Source organism: Centroberyx affinis, unplaced genomic scaffold (assembly GCF_046629955.1).
Source record: "Centroberyx affinis isolate AG114_WGS23_722 - 3 ecotype Tasmania unplaced genomic scaffold, CSIRO-AGI_Caff_v1 ptg000933l_1, whole genome shotgun sequence".
NCBI classification, from domain to species: Eukaryota; Metazoa; Chordata; class Actinopteri; order Beryciformes; family Berycidae; genus Centroberyx; species Centroberyx affinis.
In genome coordinates this window covers 95,864-113,248 of record NW_027279510.1, presented here as the reverse complement: position 1 = coordinate 113,248, position 17,385 = coordinate 95,864, and the positions used below count along the sequence as shown (strand labels likewise).

General features: G+C 45.1%; 1 protein-coding gene across 1 annotated transcript in view; it reads right to left on the bottom strand.

The window, feature by feature from the left end:
* The window catches only part of hspg2 (heparan sulfate proteoglycan 2), an 88,650-nt gene that overhangs the window by 46,867 nt on the left and 24,398 nt on the right, over positions 1–17,385 (bottom strand). Inside the window, exons 2-14 of the mRNA XM_071521839.1 lie at positions 16,000–16,129; positions 15,344–15,406; positions 9,238–9,297; positions 5,149–5,258; positions 4,799–4,857; positions 4,381–4,553; positions 4,166–4,204; positions 3,325–3,450; positions 2,402–2,599; positions 1,925–2,044; positions 1,675–1,806; positions 1,082–1,226; positions 118–275 (exon numbers count right to left, since the gene is read on the bottom strand). Of these exons, the coding sequence (XP_071377940.1) occupies positions 118–275; positions 1,082–1,226; positions 1,675–1,806; positions 1,925–2,044; positions 2,402–2,599; positions 3,325–3,450; positions 4,166–4,204; positions 4,381–4,553; positions 4,799–4,857; positions 5,149–5,258; positions 9,238–9,297; positions 15,344–15,406; positions 16,000–16,129 (1,513 nt within the window). The remainder of the gene's footprint in view (positions 1–117; positions 276–1,081; positions 1,227–1,674; positions 1,807–1,924; positions 2,045–2,401; positions 2,600–3,324; positions 3,451–4,165; positions 4,205–4,380; positions 4,554–4,798; positions 4,858–5,148; positions 5,259–9,237; positions 9,298–15,343; positions 15,407–15,999; positions 16,130–17,385) is intronic.

Sequence of the window (17,385 nt, the reverse complement as noted above, 5' to 3'; positions counted from 1 at the left end):
ACACCAAAATTTTTGAAACTACTCTCGAGAGCATCAAAGTAAAACTAAAAACACCAATGGCAAGGTATGGGACTAATCCAAAAGAAGACAATTAGAAGTGGAGTGAAGTGTCTGTACCTGAGCCCGGTTTCTGGGTGAGAGTCAGCACTCCGTCAGGAATACCAAACACCAGGCCTTTGGCATTGATGGCCTCACAGGTGTACGCACCCTGATCCGCCTCCTTCACGTCACGAATGGTCAGAGTACCACGACCATTCTCACTGGTCATGGAGATCCTGGACACATGAGGGTAGAACAAAAACCATTGCTTTTAATGAAGTCATTGGAGAGTCTAAGGTATTTTCTGAAGTAAGAATATCCTGCCTCTCTGTTTGTGCCTCTATGTCAACTCTGTGTGTTGTGGATCATAATAACAAGCCTTCCATTTATGACTCCATTTCTCACCATGACACTGAAGTCTGCATACAGTATAGGAGAGATCCAAATATTATTACACAGAAAATGCATAAACTTTAATTGATGATTACCTAACCACAGATGGTAAACTACGCCCCGAAATGAGAGCCTATCCTGAACATTCTGTAACAGCAAATTATGGAAAATAATTTTCATCCTCAGAGGTCATGAATGCAAAGCTACACTGCACCACAAATATCTCGGTAATTAAAATCAGACGTTTAAGTGTTACTATGAGTCAGCATTGAAATACTAATCTAACAAGGCTGGCAGCAGGAATAGAGCAATCTGAAAGAGCGCTCTTCATCTGTGAGATGAGGATACTGCAAAGCAGACACATTCACACTCATTTTGAAACCTTCACGGTCTGTTTCAAATCAGTTAGGCAAGATTGGTTTTCACCAGATGCAGATGTCTTGATCGGGAGAGCCCAGACAGCACAACACATGTTCTCCCAAAGTAGCATCAATGAAAACATCACAGAATCATTTTTCAAGATTTGAAAAATATCACTTCCAATGAAACACAAAATCATTTGAACATCACTTTCCATATGCCCACCATATCCTTTTTAATGCTGTCAAAATACATTTACTTTTTATTATGCTATTGCTATTAGACCCACCTGCCACTAACAGGGATGTGGCCCCAGTTGAGTCTCCAGGTGATGATGGGGGTGGGCACTCCCACAGCCTGACAGGTGAACGTCACCGTCTGCCCCCGCTCTGCTTGAATGGATTCTTCTGGTGGGCTTGTCACCGAGGGAGGGGCTGAAAGTGACAAAAACACATTCAAGATGGGAAGTCATTTAGACACATACATAAACGCGCAAGCACAAAAACAAGTCTCAACCTCCCGGTCTTAAAAAGGTCGGCATGTGACTGGAATTTGGTGATTCAGCCAAGCTCATGAATGCCTGAAAGCCAGAGGAAATATAATTCTCTGCTATGGATGGACAATTCCCTTTCAGTTCTCAGGACCGGAGGGTTCACAAAAAAAAGCTCTGTGTCTCAGTCGCTACATGTATGAAAAGAGCCTGGTTCACTGCAAATTAGTCACAGGGTACAAAGGAACTCAGAGGGTGACTGTATAGGAGAGCCAGAGAAGCAGGAAGAGAAAGTGCAAAAAGTAAGGAGGAAAAAGAGAGAAATGTGTGTGTATGTGAAAGAGAAAGAGTGTTAAGAGTAGAGAGATGGTGCTATATGGACAGAGACTTACTGCAGCCGTACTCATCCGAGCGGTCAGGGCAGTCCGGCTCCTCGTCACACTGGTAGCTGGCTGGGATGCAGGTACGATCGCTCAGGCATACAAACTGCTCAGGCGCACAAGTGTCACCAGGACCCTTGGTGGCTGCAATCATGAGAATATGGAGATATAACTTTGAATCATTACAGATTGGCTTCAGTTCAGGGCCAGAGAGGTTACAGGCAGAGTCATTTAATGAGTCATAAAAGAAACGGAGACTTACGGCAGTCTGTTTCATCTGAGTTGTCCTCACAGTCATTGTCTCCATCACAGCGCCAAAGCTTGAGGGCGCAGCGGCCGTTTTTACACTTGAACTCGTTGGGCTCACAGGGAGATGGAGTGCCTGTGGACAGATAGAGGGTAAGAGTGTATGCTGACATCTGAGTGTGTGGACATGCACGAGCATGCGTGTGCACGTGGTTATTGGGAAGATGACTTTTAGTTATTATGCTCCATTGTCCTGGAATCAGCACCACAAAGATGCAAATCTGGATCACTTTTTTAAAAGTCTACTGCAGTCCTTAAAAACTGAGGTTTGCAGCTGTTTTACTTGAAAATGTATAATGTGTATCGTGGTTTTGTATTGTATTTTATATTGCAATATCTGCTTGTTGCTCTCCTGGCCAGGGCTCCCTTGCAAAAGACATGGACATCTCAATGGGACTCACCTGGTTAAATAAATTAAAAAAATATTACCCACCACATCTGAACTCATCGCTGCCGTCCGAGCAGTCCCTCTCTCCGTCACAGAGATAGTCGCGTGGGATACACTCCCCGCTTTGGCATGTGGCTTGGTCCGCTCTGCAGGGCCCAGGGGGGCCAGGGGGGCGCGGGGGCTTCTTGATGGGGGTGGTTGTGGAGGGAGAGGTGGGGGTGACCGGACTGGGCCGTTTTGTATCTAAAAAAAACAAACAACCTCTGATTAAACTTTTTGTACAAAAGCGGACACTTAAACCTGCAATTAGCGATATCAGACCTTCTAACTAATCCTGAAACTAATGTGTGCTATGTGGAGATTTCATTGAGACATAATGATATAAACCAATATCCACACATGCAGGCCAGCTGTGTTGCTGTTTTCACCTCTTTTCTAAAGCTTGTTGTCAAATGCCTCTCCGGAATGAAGCTCCTCCCGGTCGACTCAGTAGCTTTTCATTTTAGCTAGCTTAACTAGCTTGGCTCCTCCCTCGCTGTTTAAAAGTGCCCCTCTCCCCCTCCCATTCCTTAACATTTTCTCGTAATGGTGGAACCAATGAAGCGAGGGGGTAAACTTTATGAAACTAATAAACTTGCGACCTACCTCTTACCTTGTCATTGTGGGACATGTAACCTTCAGTGGGAGAAAGATCTGAGACTTCTCCATAGGTACGTTTAGCTTAGCTATTAGCCTTTATGCACGCTGCTTTGCAATGTTTGTCCTTTGCTGGCCTCCATAGTGCAGTGGCTTTGCTGTGTGTTATTTACAAACGTGTTGCGGTTTCTGTCACCCTCTAGTGGTCAGAAAATTTCGCTTATTGCAGCTTTAAAGCTGTCAACTGAATAATTCACCATTCCGTTCGCATTCTGCTGCTACTCAGACAGCCATGTTACAACCTGCCGGCCGGTCAAGCTGGAGCCACTCACCACAGTCCGTCTCATCACTCATGTCTCTGCAGTCAGGCCGGTTGTCACACAGGTATTCCATCAGGATGCAAGTCCCGTCACCACACCTGTGCTCATCCGCCATGCAGGGTCTGATGCTGGGGGTTACTGAGGGAGATGCAGGGGGAAAGGAGGAGGAGGGGAGGGGGGGGGGGGGGGGGGTTCAAGAATCAAAGACATGCAAGCCAAGGCTACAGTACAGCCGATACACTACGCTTGTCTCACACCATGGCACGAATGCATGATAACACAGCAAAATAGTTGAGTAGCATCTTGGGTCCTTCAGCTGTCGGAGTACTACAGAAATTGGAACTCTTGAACTTTTTTCTGTCTGCATTAGATGTTCTGTTGTGTCTAAAATGTGTGTGTGGCTAAAAGAAAAAAGCATGCTGTCAAGCTCTCTGTGCCTGTTACATAACATGGTGAAATATCTTCTCAGTAGGGAAGTTGGAGATAAAGTAACTATTATCCTTTGACTATCAGTCAACGTGCCTGTGTATGGGGTGGGGGAATTTGCACAAATCAAAAGCTGGTTTGCAATTTCAGTGAACAGCGGTATTCGTAAACCAAGCTCACACCATGCAAATTCACTGTGCACTATAGAGCTTCGTGGACCACTTTCAGATGCCCACTTTACTTTGGTGCTTCCATGCAGAACATTCCTCAGACCGCACGACCATTGCTAACACATGTCAAAGTAAAGGCGATCGTAAAAGTTTAAGCTCATAAGGAGGGAACAGCTCAACTCTTTGTTCTAAAGGCACTACAGTAACTACAACCGGCTCCATCAGTCACCGTGCAGCAGGCATGGCACAGTACAAACCTGGCACTGCCATAGGCTCCACAGGGGGCAGAGCTTGAGCTAGAAACCAGAGAGACACGTTAAGGACACTGCCTAACCCTCTGATAGACCTTGATCGGCGGCAAACATATCGCCAACACTATCTGAGGAAGTGTATAGTGTAGGACAGTCAATCAGTAAAGGGCTGTGTGAAGCAGTGTTGCGGAACATTTCTACTTCTGCAGCTGAGGCCTTACCTTCTCCTAGCCGTCTGAACTGAAAGCCCTGGACTGATGTGACGTAGGAAGCGATGGCTCCCTCCTTCACCACGCTGTACAGCACGCTGCGGATCTGCTCGTCATTGTTGTTGTAGTCAGAACCCACGTCCAACTCCACGAATACATCCACGCCATCCTCTCTTATCATCTTCCTACAGAGAGCAAGGAAGACCAGGGAGGGTTACAGAGAGCGTGTAGACGGTTACAGAGGGGAACTCTGTATTGTAGTGCTCAAGGAATTACTAACTACAGACCTGATGAATCACTAACTACAGGCCTAAACTGCTGGCTTAATCCTGTGTGGAAAAAGGGAGAGAACTAACACCTGGCTAGAGTCTCAGACTCTGAGGTATCTACTCAAGTCACAAGGAGTGATTTTCTGGAATTGTGTTCTTACTTAATGAGGACCACGCTGACTGTCTGGACGCCTGGGATCCTGTTGTACTCCGACTCCAGCTGTGGAGGAAAAACCAGAGCAGATAAGTTTAAATAAACAAGCTTATTTTTAGGCATAAGGTCACACGTACTTGTCATTGACATGTACAATGTCATAAATCACATGGATAAACCTTAAAAGGCACTAATACCCTTAGCCTCTATTGCACATGACCAACATTCAGTACAGTTCATATGGCAGAAAATGGAATGACAGTTATTAAAAATGACAAGAATGTGATGTGTGAGGATCCTTTAACGGTGTGTGTGTGTGAATTTGAATAGACTCTGGCAGGTCAGGATAGGCCCTACCGTGTCCACCACCGCATCAGAGATCTCAATGAAGGCCGGGGAGAAGATGTCCTCAAGCTCAGGGCCATAGACCAGGGAGTCGGTGAAGTTGACTAGAGCTCTGTAATAGACTGGCGGGGAGGAGAATCTGTCAGCTAAACCACACAATAACAGACAACGACCACAGGCTCAGCATTAATATCAATCTGTCCCAGAGTTTAGACACTGTGAGCCAGATTTGAAAGGGTATTTTCCTCGTGATTAAGTGTTAAAGCCTATTAAAGATGATGTGATATAAGATACCGTTTGGGAATAATCTCCCTCAGGCAGCTTTCCGTTGGATGTTTCGGGAAGTAAAAACTGAAGAGCATTACTGTGGCTGAAATGAGAGCCACATACAAATTATGGTGTCTATTTCCATATCTCAATTGTGGTCAGGTCTGTACTAAAACCGACGACTGCAGCGTTGCACCACACATAGGCTCTAACAAGACGCACACACTGACACAGGCACACTCAACACCCACATACTCAAATATAACCATGAAATTACAGTATCAGGGTTTCTCTCTCTCTCTCTCTCTCTCTCTCTCTCTCTCTACATGGAGACAGATAAACAGCAGACTCACAAATACTTGCAGACAGATGTTGATACAGCCTGTGTGTCACAAACATGGAATTGAGTACAGAGTCTGTCCCGCAAGAGGCATAATCAATGCAAACATTCAGATACACAGTGCATGGATATCAGCCAACATAGCTGGGCCACTGGTTTGCTCCAGATTTCCTGAGTGAAAGCTGATGACATCAGGGTGTTGGAAGGTAAGTGGGAGTTTGAGTCAGCATCACTACTATGCCAACGGCTGCAGAGGAAGATGAAAAAAAATCCTCTGTGAATGACTCTGGAAGGGGGCCTCAACATTCCCTCCACATCCACCAAGTCAAACACATCAGGCAGGCAGGCAGGCAAGGAGTGGGGAGGGCTGAATAGGGATTATATCAATGGACTACAGAAGCTATGTCCGCTAGGCTGACCTGCCACGGATCATACAGCACAGTAAGTAGGTCAACTGTTTGAAGATGGGGCATGCCAAAATCAGACATGGGTCAAATAGAAGCTGCAATTAATTCTTAACCGTTGTTTTGACCTGCTCGGAGCGCCAGATGGATGGAGTTTGTCAGATCAGGACAATTCAGATCATGTCAGGGAAATTCATTCACTTTCAAAAACTTTGTGATGGTCTTACATTTCGAGCACTTGCTGTATTGTCCTGCCATGTATGACAAACCCCAGCCATCTGGCACATAACTGGGTTAAAATGAACCATAAAAAGTAAAGAGTGTCAATCCAGGTCTCTCTGCAATGCTATTATTTAAATGTGTAAGTCTAAGCAGGTAGTGACACCTCTCTCTTCCTTAGTAAATACGGGATACTGAAAGGCTCTGAATTACACTGGACTTCCCATGGTGATAACATGCAAAATACATCAATGGACGGTTGACAAGTAGATAGTGATAAAACGATACATACTGCACACTATTTCACTGAATATACAGGTATGTGTCTTTTCAAGCTCTACATCTCAAGATTTAGCTGATTTAGTGATCCGAGAACAGATTAATTTAATGGAACATTTTTAAAAACCGTCAGCAGCATGTAAAAACATCTTGTAGAACTACATGAATTGAAGTCATTGTCAACAAAAATGTGAGATAGATCTTTATATTTTATAGTGTCACTTTAGAAATATAAGGATCTTTCACTTTCTTAGCCCATGAACCTTTAAATAGCCCAGCCCTCAGGGTGCCCAGTTCTCACACTCCTGCCAACACCTTGTTGGGATGGTCCTGCCAGCCTCTGATTTCAGACTGTTAGTGTGGATTTAGGGAGGAAGTCAATATTTGTACTGTTTCTTGCAGTCAGCTGCTACTTGCCATGCCAATAGCAAAGAGCCATGTTCTATGTGGGCATATGCTGAGGCGCTGCATGCACAAATCTGTGCAAACAGGTACACAAGATGCATGCAAACAATATATGTGCGTACACACACGCACGTACACAGTGAACAAAAAGTACACACACATTCTTTGTTCATTTCTTTTCTTCCCTCTCCCCTCTTCTCCTTCCATAATTACATATCACGAGACATGTGGACATTGACAGCAGACATTTATCATGCTTGCAGAGAGCTACTTAATTAAAAGTTAAAGATTTTGGTGAGGCTGTGTGTTCATTGTGTTGAGGGCCTGTGGGGACCCTGGCCTTATGCTCCACTGCCTGAGCTTTGGCTGGTGAACAGCTGCCTTCTCAAAACAGAGCAGAATTCCCTTTCATTACACACAGCATTGGCACTACAAGACATCCCAATTGGTTTCTCGAAGACGCCTTCCATTCCTGGTGAGGAAAGGCCTCATTTGTGGCAGAGTAAACTGAACACTTGGTATGAAAACACACAATGAGGTGAATATGTACAGCAGAACTGCAGGCATCCCCGCAGCCTGGCAGGGTGCCTGAATGCTCGCTGTGCAGGCTGTTACCGTCAGTCTTATAGGAATAATTGTTAGGCTTGAATATGGCACTAGAAGACAGGCAACATCAAAGTGACTCATCAAAGCGTCTCATTTGACCCGCAGCTAATCTAATCACTTGAGTGGGTTCTCGCCGGCGGGTCAACAGCGACTCGCAGCCCCGACTCTCTCTGAGCTCGCCGCTTTGACGTTACGGACTGGCGAGTGCAGGACTGCCGCCGCCTGAGATCCTTTGATTAGAGCGGCGGGTTGCGCCCTGCTGCTAACGAGCGGCCCCTTTTCTCTGAGACCCATTCTCCTGTACATCACTCACTGTTTCCATCGGGGGGAAATCCCCTCGTCAAGCACCGCCACCATCGAGGGGCGACGAAACTGTCAGAGTGCAGACATGACGGGTGGCACGGAAAAAAAGGAGCCTGGAAAAATAGCATTCCAAACTCTTAATTCACAAACTTATTTAGCTATTAAAGCTGTGCAGCAGAACTGTGGCGGCTTTGTGCAATGGGCCCCCACTGAACACATAGAGGCCTATGCGGAAGACAAAGACCTGATTGAGCAGTGAGCCCAGCCTGGCCTTTAAAGCCCAGCCGCATTGGGCTTGACCTTCAACCCCCCAGCCAGCGCCTACGGCATCGACCCAACACCACCCGAGCCATTGAGAGAGGGAAAGAGGGAGAGTCGGAACCCATAGGAACAAGGCCCAAACCACATTACCCCATTGCACCAGGGACCCCGTCAAGTATGAGACCTTTTTTTTCTCCTTTCCTCTCTCTCGCTCTCTCTCTCTCTCTCTCTCTCTCTCCCTCTCTCTCTCCCCCCCTCTCTCTCTGGCTGAATATAGTGATATGCTGGGAGCCTCTTTCTCAGCTCTGGCTTTGTAGCGAGGACCCCTGCTACTTAACCCTTTTGCTGGTGGCCAGCCAAACAGCTCTGTCTGAAAGTCCACTACCCTCTGGGGAGCTGCTGGGAATGACTCCTGGCTTCACTATTAAGCTAGCCCCTTTGTGCTCTCCCACAGCATGCAATGTAAACATCAAAAACCACCACTGTGTATGAGAGAGCACTTCTTTATAACAATGAAAGCCACTGGTAATGATCCGGTGCAGCAGTTGGTTCATATCATTGTGGGAGAGCCATCTGCATGAGGCTAAAATTACGAAAAGCCTCTTTTCAAATTACAGCGTGAAATACATAATATTTTCTTTGAGAGTGTTTGCCGTCCCCAGAGACAGACAGTGGAGTAATTCCAACATCTTTTTATGAAGCTGTTTTCAGCTGGAAATGCAAGTGCTGTCACTGGAGTGAGATGAACCCTATTACTTGATGGAACAACCCCATCATTTTCCACTGCCGTCAGAAAACACTGGGAGAAGCCTGCAAGAAGCTTGGAAAAACAGACTAGCTGGGCTCAAACAGCACATGCCCAAGCCGAGTCCTCCTTGGAATGCTATGTGAGAGTGCATGTGGAAATGAGAGTGCATAACTGAGCGGAGCAGGTGACAGTAGAGTGTGCCAAGCTTGACCAAAGAAGAGAGAAGAGAAACTGCAGCATTAGAAAGAAAGAAGGACATAAAGACTTACTGTAGTCTGGTTCGACTGGGCTCTGTATCTTCCCCAGATATGGAGATTCCAACCAGCGTGCTATGGCAAGCGATGAGGGGCAAGGGGCAAAGGGGCAGGGGGCAAGAGACAGGGGGAGAGATGTGGTGTGGAGGTCGAAGGGGTACAAACAGGAGCCAAAGGTCAAGGATCAAACAAGAAAAGCGAGACAAGGACCAGGGGGAATAGGACCAAGTTAGCCGGGCAGGTGCAGAGAGGTTAAAGTTTCAGAAAAGTGAGAGAGGAAATGAATGGGAGCAAGGGAGAGAAAATAGAAAGTGACAATTAGAAATAGAATTGCCAAAAAGAGTTGTCTTAACAGAAACAGGTGCACAGATCAGCAAAAGTTTCCAAGCTGGTCAGACTTAAAATACATAGAGATTCAGGCAGCCAAGAGCTTTTGGACAAGAGCAAGAAATGAAAATACAGTTGTCATCACAATTTCTGGTGAGACGGGAAATGTCAACATTAATACTGTTTTAGCGCAGCCGTCCAGAGTCAACGTGGCTGCTGTGAGCCTGTTGTGAAGAGGTGAATTTGTTCAACAAGTGTCTGTCTGATAACACGCAGGAAAGTCTGCTTGCATGACAGTGACCAGGGAAGGGGTCAGGGGGTATCTCTTAGGAATGACTGATCATTAGGCCAGCAGTGTGAAGAGGATATCCTATGGACCCACACACACTTCCAGACACTGCCCTTCACATCTCTGCTGTCTGACAGATCCACCCTGGGGCTCTGCAGTGTCACAGGGAGGAGCAGCTTCCTGTTTTCCCTGCTCCATGGAAAAAAACGAGCACCGTCCGTCCCTAACCATTTCTCACCAAAGGTTACCCTTCTGCACTGGCAGGGGAAACAATGCCCATGTTCTGTTTTGCGGTGACTCATTCATTCTTCCACTGCTTTGGCTGCATCAAGGGACATGCTCTGAAATGTCAGTGGAGGAGGCCTTGCAGTAATTCTGAAACTTGGATAGGTTTCGAGAAACACGGGGAAAGCTTACAAAGTGGTAAACCATGGTCTAGTCAAATTTTAAGTACCTGCTCATTAAAATAAAAAGATTTGAGCACTGTGCTGACAAGACAGATTTTCATGCTCCAGTCCAGATTCTGTATGAATCCACTCCATGAACTTCAACAGACAGCAGTAAACAACTGCTCCTCCATAATCAAGTAAGTGTACTGCATCCAGCTGTTTTACAGCTGCACACACAAAAACATGCGGCTGCTGATACACAATTACTGTAGCTGCAGCACGTCTTTCAGAAGGGAGTTCTCTAAAGTAGGTTAAGTTGACATATATGTAAGATATATCTTTTTTTCTGGTGGGTTGCATGTCATTTAATAGAAGGGTTAGGGTTAGGAACTGAACTGCTGCTGTCTCTTGATATTATCAGCTCAAGAGGCAGCTGTGTTAAAACACAAATGAAGTTACAGTACTAAATACCACAGTCTAAGGCGAGAGTTTCCAAAAATAGATTTAAAGTTTGCAATTTCTGGCCAGGAAGCAGACAGTGGGACCGAAATCTTGCCCTGCCCAAATCATCTGAGGTTTCTCAAAAATGGTGGCCCAGACTAATTAGTGCTAATGAAGCATCCGCTACTTCAAAGGCTTCAGAGATGTTGTGATCCTTGTCGGAGTCAAACTGCCATGAGAACGAGAGCCAGAGAGAAGGCGGTAACAGCTTAACTCTCCTCTCTTTTATGTGTAGATTCACTGAAACAAAGAGCCCACTGTATAGCAGAATGAACAGATAGGAACTAGAAAAAGATAGTGCTCTTATCTGTCAGGGGAGAAACTAAGTTACTGTTTTCTGTTGGTGAGATCATTTGCAAGTCCAGTTTGGTGATGCATTCAGTCATGGACGTATCAAAGTGTTTTCCAACAGAGGCAAAAGAGTTAACAGCTTAACAAATCCCAGGAGAGGTATTATTATTATTATCATATGAACACTCCTTAGTGTGCAACCAGGAAGCCACTGACCAACCGTGGAGTCGTATCAAAATAAACTCTCAGATCTGGGGGAACTGGGGGACAATTGAAAACACAGCCAAAGCTCACACTCTTCCACAAGCTCTAATTCAGTAATGGTTTTGTAACACAACAAGCGATTGCCTTTTCTTCAATTTGTTTTAGGGAAAGGTTTTCCCTTCTTGTTGCAGCACAGTTATCGTAAAGGTCATCAAAATAAACAGTTACAACCTTGACTTTGCCATATGGAAAAAGAGATAGTGCAAACAGCAACACGCGCTCTCAATGAAACCCTGAGCATCTATTTCCTAAAGAGGAGAGGCAAAAGCCAGTTCTCCAGGGCAACAGATTTGTTATTGGCACAACAGAGTGTAGCAACATGGGGCCAAGGAATAATTCTCAAGTGAGTGACTAAGACCATTCAACAGCAGAGTAGTCATTCAGAACAATGCCCTCCCTGGCTGCCTTGTGCCTAGTCAGTGACAATCAACTGTTTGCTTATGGAGGATAAAGGCTTTTTATCAATGGCTAACACAAACTATTCTGACAAAGGTTAACCCAAACATGTCCAGTGTCCAACAACACATGACTCCTGTTTTGTCTACTCTTATTGGACTGTTACAACCGCATTGTCAACCATCTCATTATACTGTGAAGCAAGTGATCTCTCTCCCTCGCCTCATGTCTTATGGCGTGCTCTGCTGCTGGATGCTGGTGAGTCTGTGTGTGACCACCTTCGAGAAGACTAGCAGTGCAACAACAAAGAGCTCACCAAAATAACTGCAGCTGCCAGCACTTGTCCTTCTGCCCCAGTGCAACTATCCGAGAGGCTCCCTGTGTCTGACACACACAGACATGCACGCACACACACACACAAACACACACAGAGGCAGTGGCACTGAAACACACATCTGACCAACTGTCCACCCCAGGAAAAATGCAGAAATACTGAGTGGGTGGCCTGGCCCAGCCTGTCCATTGCCCCACTGAGCAGCCCTCCGCACCCTGGCCAAACTGCCAAACTGCCAGACAGGGGTCATTACCCTGATGTATTATCGTCTTATGTTGCAACATCTGTTCTCCTCTAGAGATGATAGAAAAATCAAAACTTGAATTGTTTTTTTGTTCCAGCAAATACCCAATACCAATTGATTTGATTAGGAGTAATACTAGCTGAATGGCTACACAAGAATGAGATACCTGTCTCTGAATCCCATTGGATCAAGGACAGCGTGACCCTAGAGATAAAACAAACTTTCTGGAAGACCAAACACAGCACATATCTCTCCTCTTATCCTTACCTTGAAAACAAGGGAGAAACTCCAGGCTGCACTTTGCTTCAGGCAGCAATGGGTAAATCAAAGGTGGTTTATGACACGATGCACTCAAATACAGTTCACTTGACTCTAAAATTCATCCGCCTACTACAAATATTGTGACTAGTTCAGATTCTGCCCAAAAAATCCCTATGAACAAGGTCAAAGAGACTCAAGCAGCCTGGAGATATGAATTCTCAAGCTTTTGATCCAAAATTAGCAGTGGGAAGAATGTAGCCTCAGCAGGCCTTCTCCAACCGCATAGTCATTACTAAGTAGACATGGTAACCTTTGTTTCTTTGGTTTCTAAACGCAGTTGCCAATATCCTCTGTGCACTGGGAATGTCTGTAAAGGAGAAGGGAAGCTCTTACAGATGAGAGATAAGCAAGATGTTGTCTCCCACAAATCTCTATGGGGCTCTGAGTGTTGAGGTCAAGACAAAAGGTTAGGAGGACATGGGATGCAACCTTCATATCTCCAGAGAAGATTGCAGACTATGATTAGGCAAAAAAACCAAAAAAAACAATGGACAAAAGTAGTTGAAAATAGCCTCGTCTCACAAATAGTTAAGACTCCAGATGTTTTTCACTGTGTCAACGTGCGAGGCTGAGACTGGCGGAAATGGGAAATCCTCAACCTGTGGCAAACAACAGGATACAAGGCATAATGGGTGCAAAAGTGGCACCTAATGCTGATCACTTTACAGTAGTGGAAAAGGGAAGGAAGGCAGAGGCTTGGGTGGACAGTCTGCAGCCCACAGGACAGAGACACTCAGCATAGCATTCAGCATCCAACGCAGGAAACCAAATTTCCTTCCCACTGCTGTCTCGCTCATATCTAAATATGGAAATGGCCTGCCTCTTCCAGTCACGGCAGATACACTGGGCAGAATGCAAATCCCAAACCACCTTTGAGATAAGACAATATATCAAAGAAAATACTGCATGATCTCAAACCCCTATTTAATTGCCATCTTAAAGTAGCAGTGACCTTTTCGTGGTTGCAAAAGCCGAGAAGTTTATGGCAACAGAAGCAATAAACCAAAGTAATGGGGAATTTTTGTAGGCTCATGTAGCACCGCAAAATGTGAGCGCGTTAACACAATATATTTTCCCATCCTGAGTTGTCAACACAATCTGACTTTGTGTTCTCTAACTTTCAACTTCCTTTTGCACGAGGAACACTGTGCCTATCTGCCAAATCAACTCTGAGCATAAGGTTACTGCACCAAACTTCCCCACAGGATTTGACTGAGATATACACACACTTCAAAACAATCGCTGGAGTTTTAAAGATAACTTTCAACTGTTGCAACCATCTGCAAATCTCACCAGAAAAAAGTACAATTTCTCACAACTGCATTAATTCATCCTTCCTATGGGTCAATTGCAATGCCAATATTAACCGTATATACCTCTGTCTTCATACGTGCACTGCTCAAATCTGAATCAAATGTTTTAACCCTTACTAACCCAATCCAAATTACTCCTTGAACTATCCAGGTCCAGCCAGGCCTCACAGCAGTGCTATTTCTGTGAGCGAGGCACATGCTATATGCCGCAGCTCTGATGTCAGCTCGCAGTGCTGCTACCAAAACAATTATTCTGCCATGATGTAATCAGCTACACCAGCCTGTCAAGTGCCAGCGTCTGGCACCAAGGGCAAACTAAGAAGCAGCGGCCATTACCCACTGGCCTTTGTCTTGATCTGACTTGTCTGGGATTGAATTTTTACTGCTTTGGTACATAAATAGCCTGTATGGTGAAAACGATGAGGACAACATCTAAATGTTGATGTTATCTATAGTACCGAGATTGCCCGAACTGTTTATGCACAGCTAATAAACTTTTTGAAAATATTCCCTCCGGAGACCCCACATAAATTAAATCTGCTTCCATATACAGTGCATAGCACCACTAAAATCAGTATCAATGCTGTACTAACGGGAACCCAGGAATAGTATTTACTACCATCAACTACATTTAAGATTTAAGTACAAATACGCCTCAAGAGATTGATAGCCTTAATGCATGGTTGCTGATACCTTGTAGGTTAAGGTCAAATAGTATAAAGACAAAAAAGTCCCAGATTTCATCGGCAGGATTCTTAGCTGTCTAGGATGAAGAGAAATCTATAAATGGCAAAAACATGCTGCAACAGGATAAAGGTGGCGAACCAAGTATACAAGCATGACTAACAGAGGCAAAACCGTCTCACAGTCACACCTATCATGCAGTTTGACAAGTTATTTTTAATTTCTTTCCCCTGCTTCTGTGCAATGCGATACGGTGGCGTTCCCCATATATAAATCCTTTTTAAGTCTATAAAAAAAATTGAAAGGGGCTAGAGAGCGGGCAGCGGAGGGAGGAATGCAAAACAAAGGTGTTTTGAGATATATGCCACAGCTTTTATTGTTTATCATGGCTTTCATGTCATCTCATTGTGCTTTCACCCCTGCCACCGGTTTAAAGGATGAAAGGAGGAGAGGAGATGTTTATGTCTCCGAGACAAACCTGAAGCCCTGTGTTATGACCAGACTGTGAGCTGGGAGGGAGAGAGGAGATGGTGCAGCAGGATGTGAAAGCGACATCATTCAGGCGCAGACAGACGTCTAGTTCTGCCTGCATTCACACTTACACACACACACACGCACGCACACACACACACACACACACACACAGCATGCACCCACTTAAGTCTGAATCAAAGAAAGGGAAGCTTTAGAGGGTTGAGCGATCTTCCACACATCAACAACACTGTACTCAGAGAATTGCTGGATTCACTGGTCCCAGTAACGACTTACTTGTGCTGCCTGACACCACTGGGGGCCATGGTGTGCTGCCATCATCCTCTCCACTGGGCAGATCTGTGGAGACAGACACATAAACACAGTGGTATAGTCAGTCACTGCATGCAGGTTCATGGCCGGAAAAAAAACATTCATGCTTCACTTACACAACAGGTGGAACATAAATCTGAAACACAGCAGGAGGTGCTGAATGGCAGCTACACTGAATGTACAAAACACTAGGAATGTCTTCCTGATATTGAGCTGCAGCTCCCTTTTGCACAATCCATATTTCAATCATCTCAAAGCTTAAAAATGCCTCTCTAACTCGTCTGCTTCTCTTTAGCTACATCTCCTCCTTTATGATTGGTATAGATTTAATAAGGGAAGCCAATATTGGATAATGGCTTTAACTTGGATTCACCTCATCAGTGTACCTCATGACAAGAATAAGTGCAGTTAGTGTATAAAAAGTGAATCATGCAGGCTTCAAGAAGAAATAGTCAAAATAAGTATTTTCTAGATGGGTTATGCATCCTTGAGCACCATTTACATGACATTTAACACAGATGTGGGATGGGTTAACAGTCTAAGGAATGCATAATGAAAAACACAACTCCCATGAATTAAGGACAGCTGTTGCTGTGGTTTGTGACCTCTATCCAGCCCACCTCCTGAAGCTTCGTCAGCGGCAAAGTCCTCGTCATCGTCCAGTAAGCTCTGAGACGCCTGGACATTTTTCTCTGCCTCCAGGTCTTCTGGCAGAGGGACCTCTCCCCACACCTTGGAGGCCTGGGTCACCTGCAGCAAACACAGGGGGACAGAGATTTATAGGGGTTGAAGTCTCTCTGTGGAGCCAGGTTACACCCATACTGGTCCTGGGAGAGTGGAGGAAAACAAAGGCCGAGACAGGAAACTCCGCATTGTGATATGTTTACTTTTACCATTCGTTATCTCTCGGTGGCCTCCCTCAGAGCGCACATGCAAATAGAAGTTCATGACATCACTATGCATATGCCCAGTGCTGATAAAAATTGACGTTAGTATTAATACAAATGTCCAAAGAAATCATGAATGGTGTATGTATTTCTAATCAGGTGGACGGCGCCTGCAAATATTCACAGTTGACCGCATTAATCCTCATGTGAATAAGCACACACAAACACACACACACTGCAAAAACCTCTAGCCAGTGAAAGGAGTTGAGGTCGACATCAGAATGATTGGATGACACAAATCTGTTTAAGTATGCTTTAAACTCCATCGCCCTGGGGTAAAACATTCGGCATACCACAACTAGTCCTTTACGGCTGGCTCCTTGCTCTGGAATCAGGGAGGAGTCTATCACGGAAACATTATGTCACCTCGTGCAGCAGTAAAAACACCTCAACTGCAGCACCACAAAGGACAGGTTGCTTTAAACTCAGATGGTGATCAACATGTCATTCATCATGGCATATGCAGGGGCGTACCTGAACAATGTGGGTGCAAATAAAAATTCAGAGGCTGGCCCCAGGCTAATCTATAACTTAATTCCCCTGGTACTTGAACAAAGTAAATGGCATCACAGTGTATGTTAGACTACATAAGGGTGTACTTTTTTTAAAGCCTGATCAATGTTGCAGTTTCCATGTTATTTTTTTTTACTTTTTTTTTTTTTTTTTACGACTGAACCTGAGACAATGGCTACAATCACAGGCTAGGTGTGGAGTGATGATGTGTGAAGATCTCAAAAGGATTAAATCAATGCAGATTCCTATCACACCATTCTCTGATGGTAATCCCTGACCACCCCTCTCACAGTCACATGATAAAGGGAACTGAACTGTCTCCTCTCCCAGTGCACCCGATGGACCCATGCACACTCTCAATGAGGAGACAGAAAGCTTAGCCAGCTGCTCTCGTATCTGATCATCTTGATAAAGTTGACTGTGCCACCCAGGATTCATGTCCATTTCAACTCATTCAGCTCCAACTGAGATGCCCAAATGGAGCACGGTGAGGGTTTATCATCTCTCGGCTCTCACCATCTCAGCATCCATCCCCTGCCCACAAGC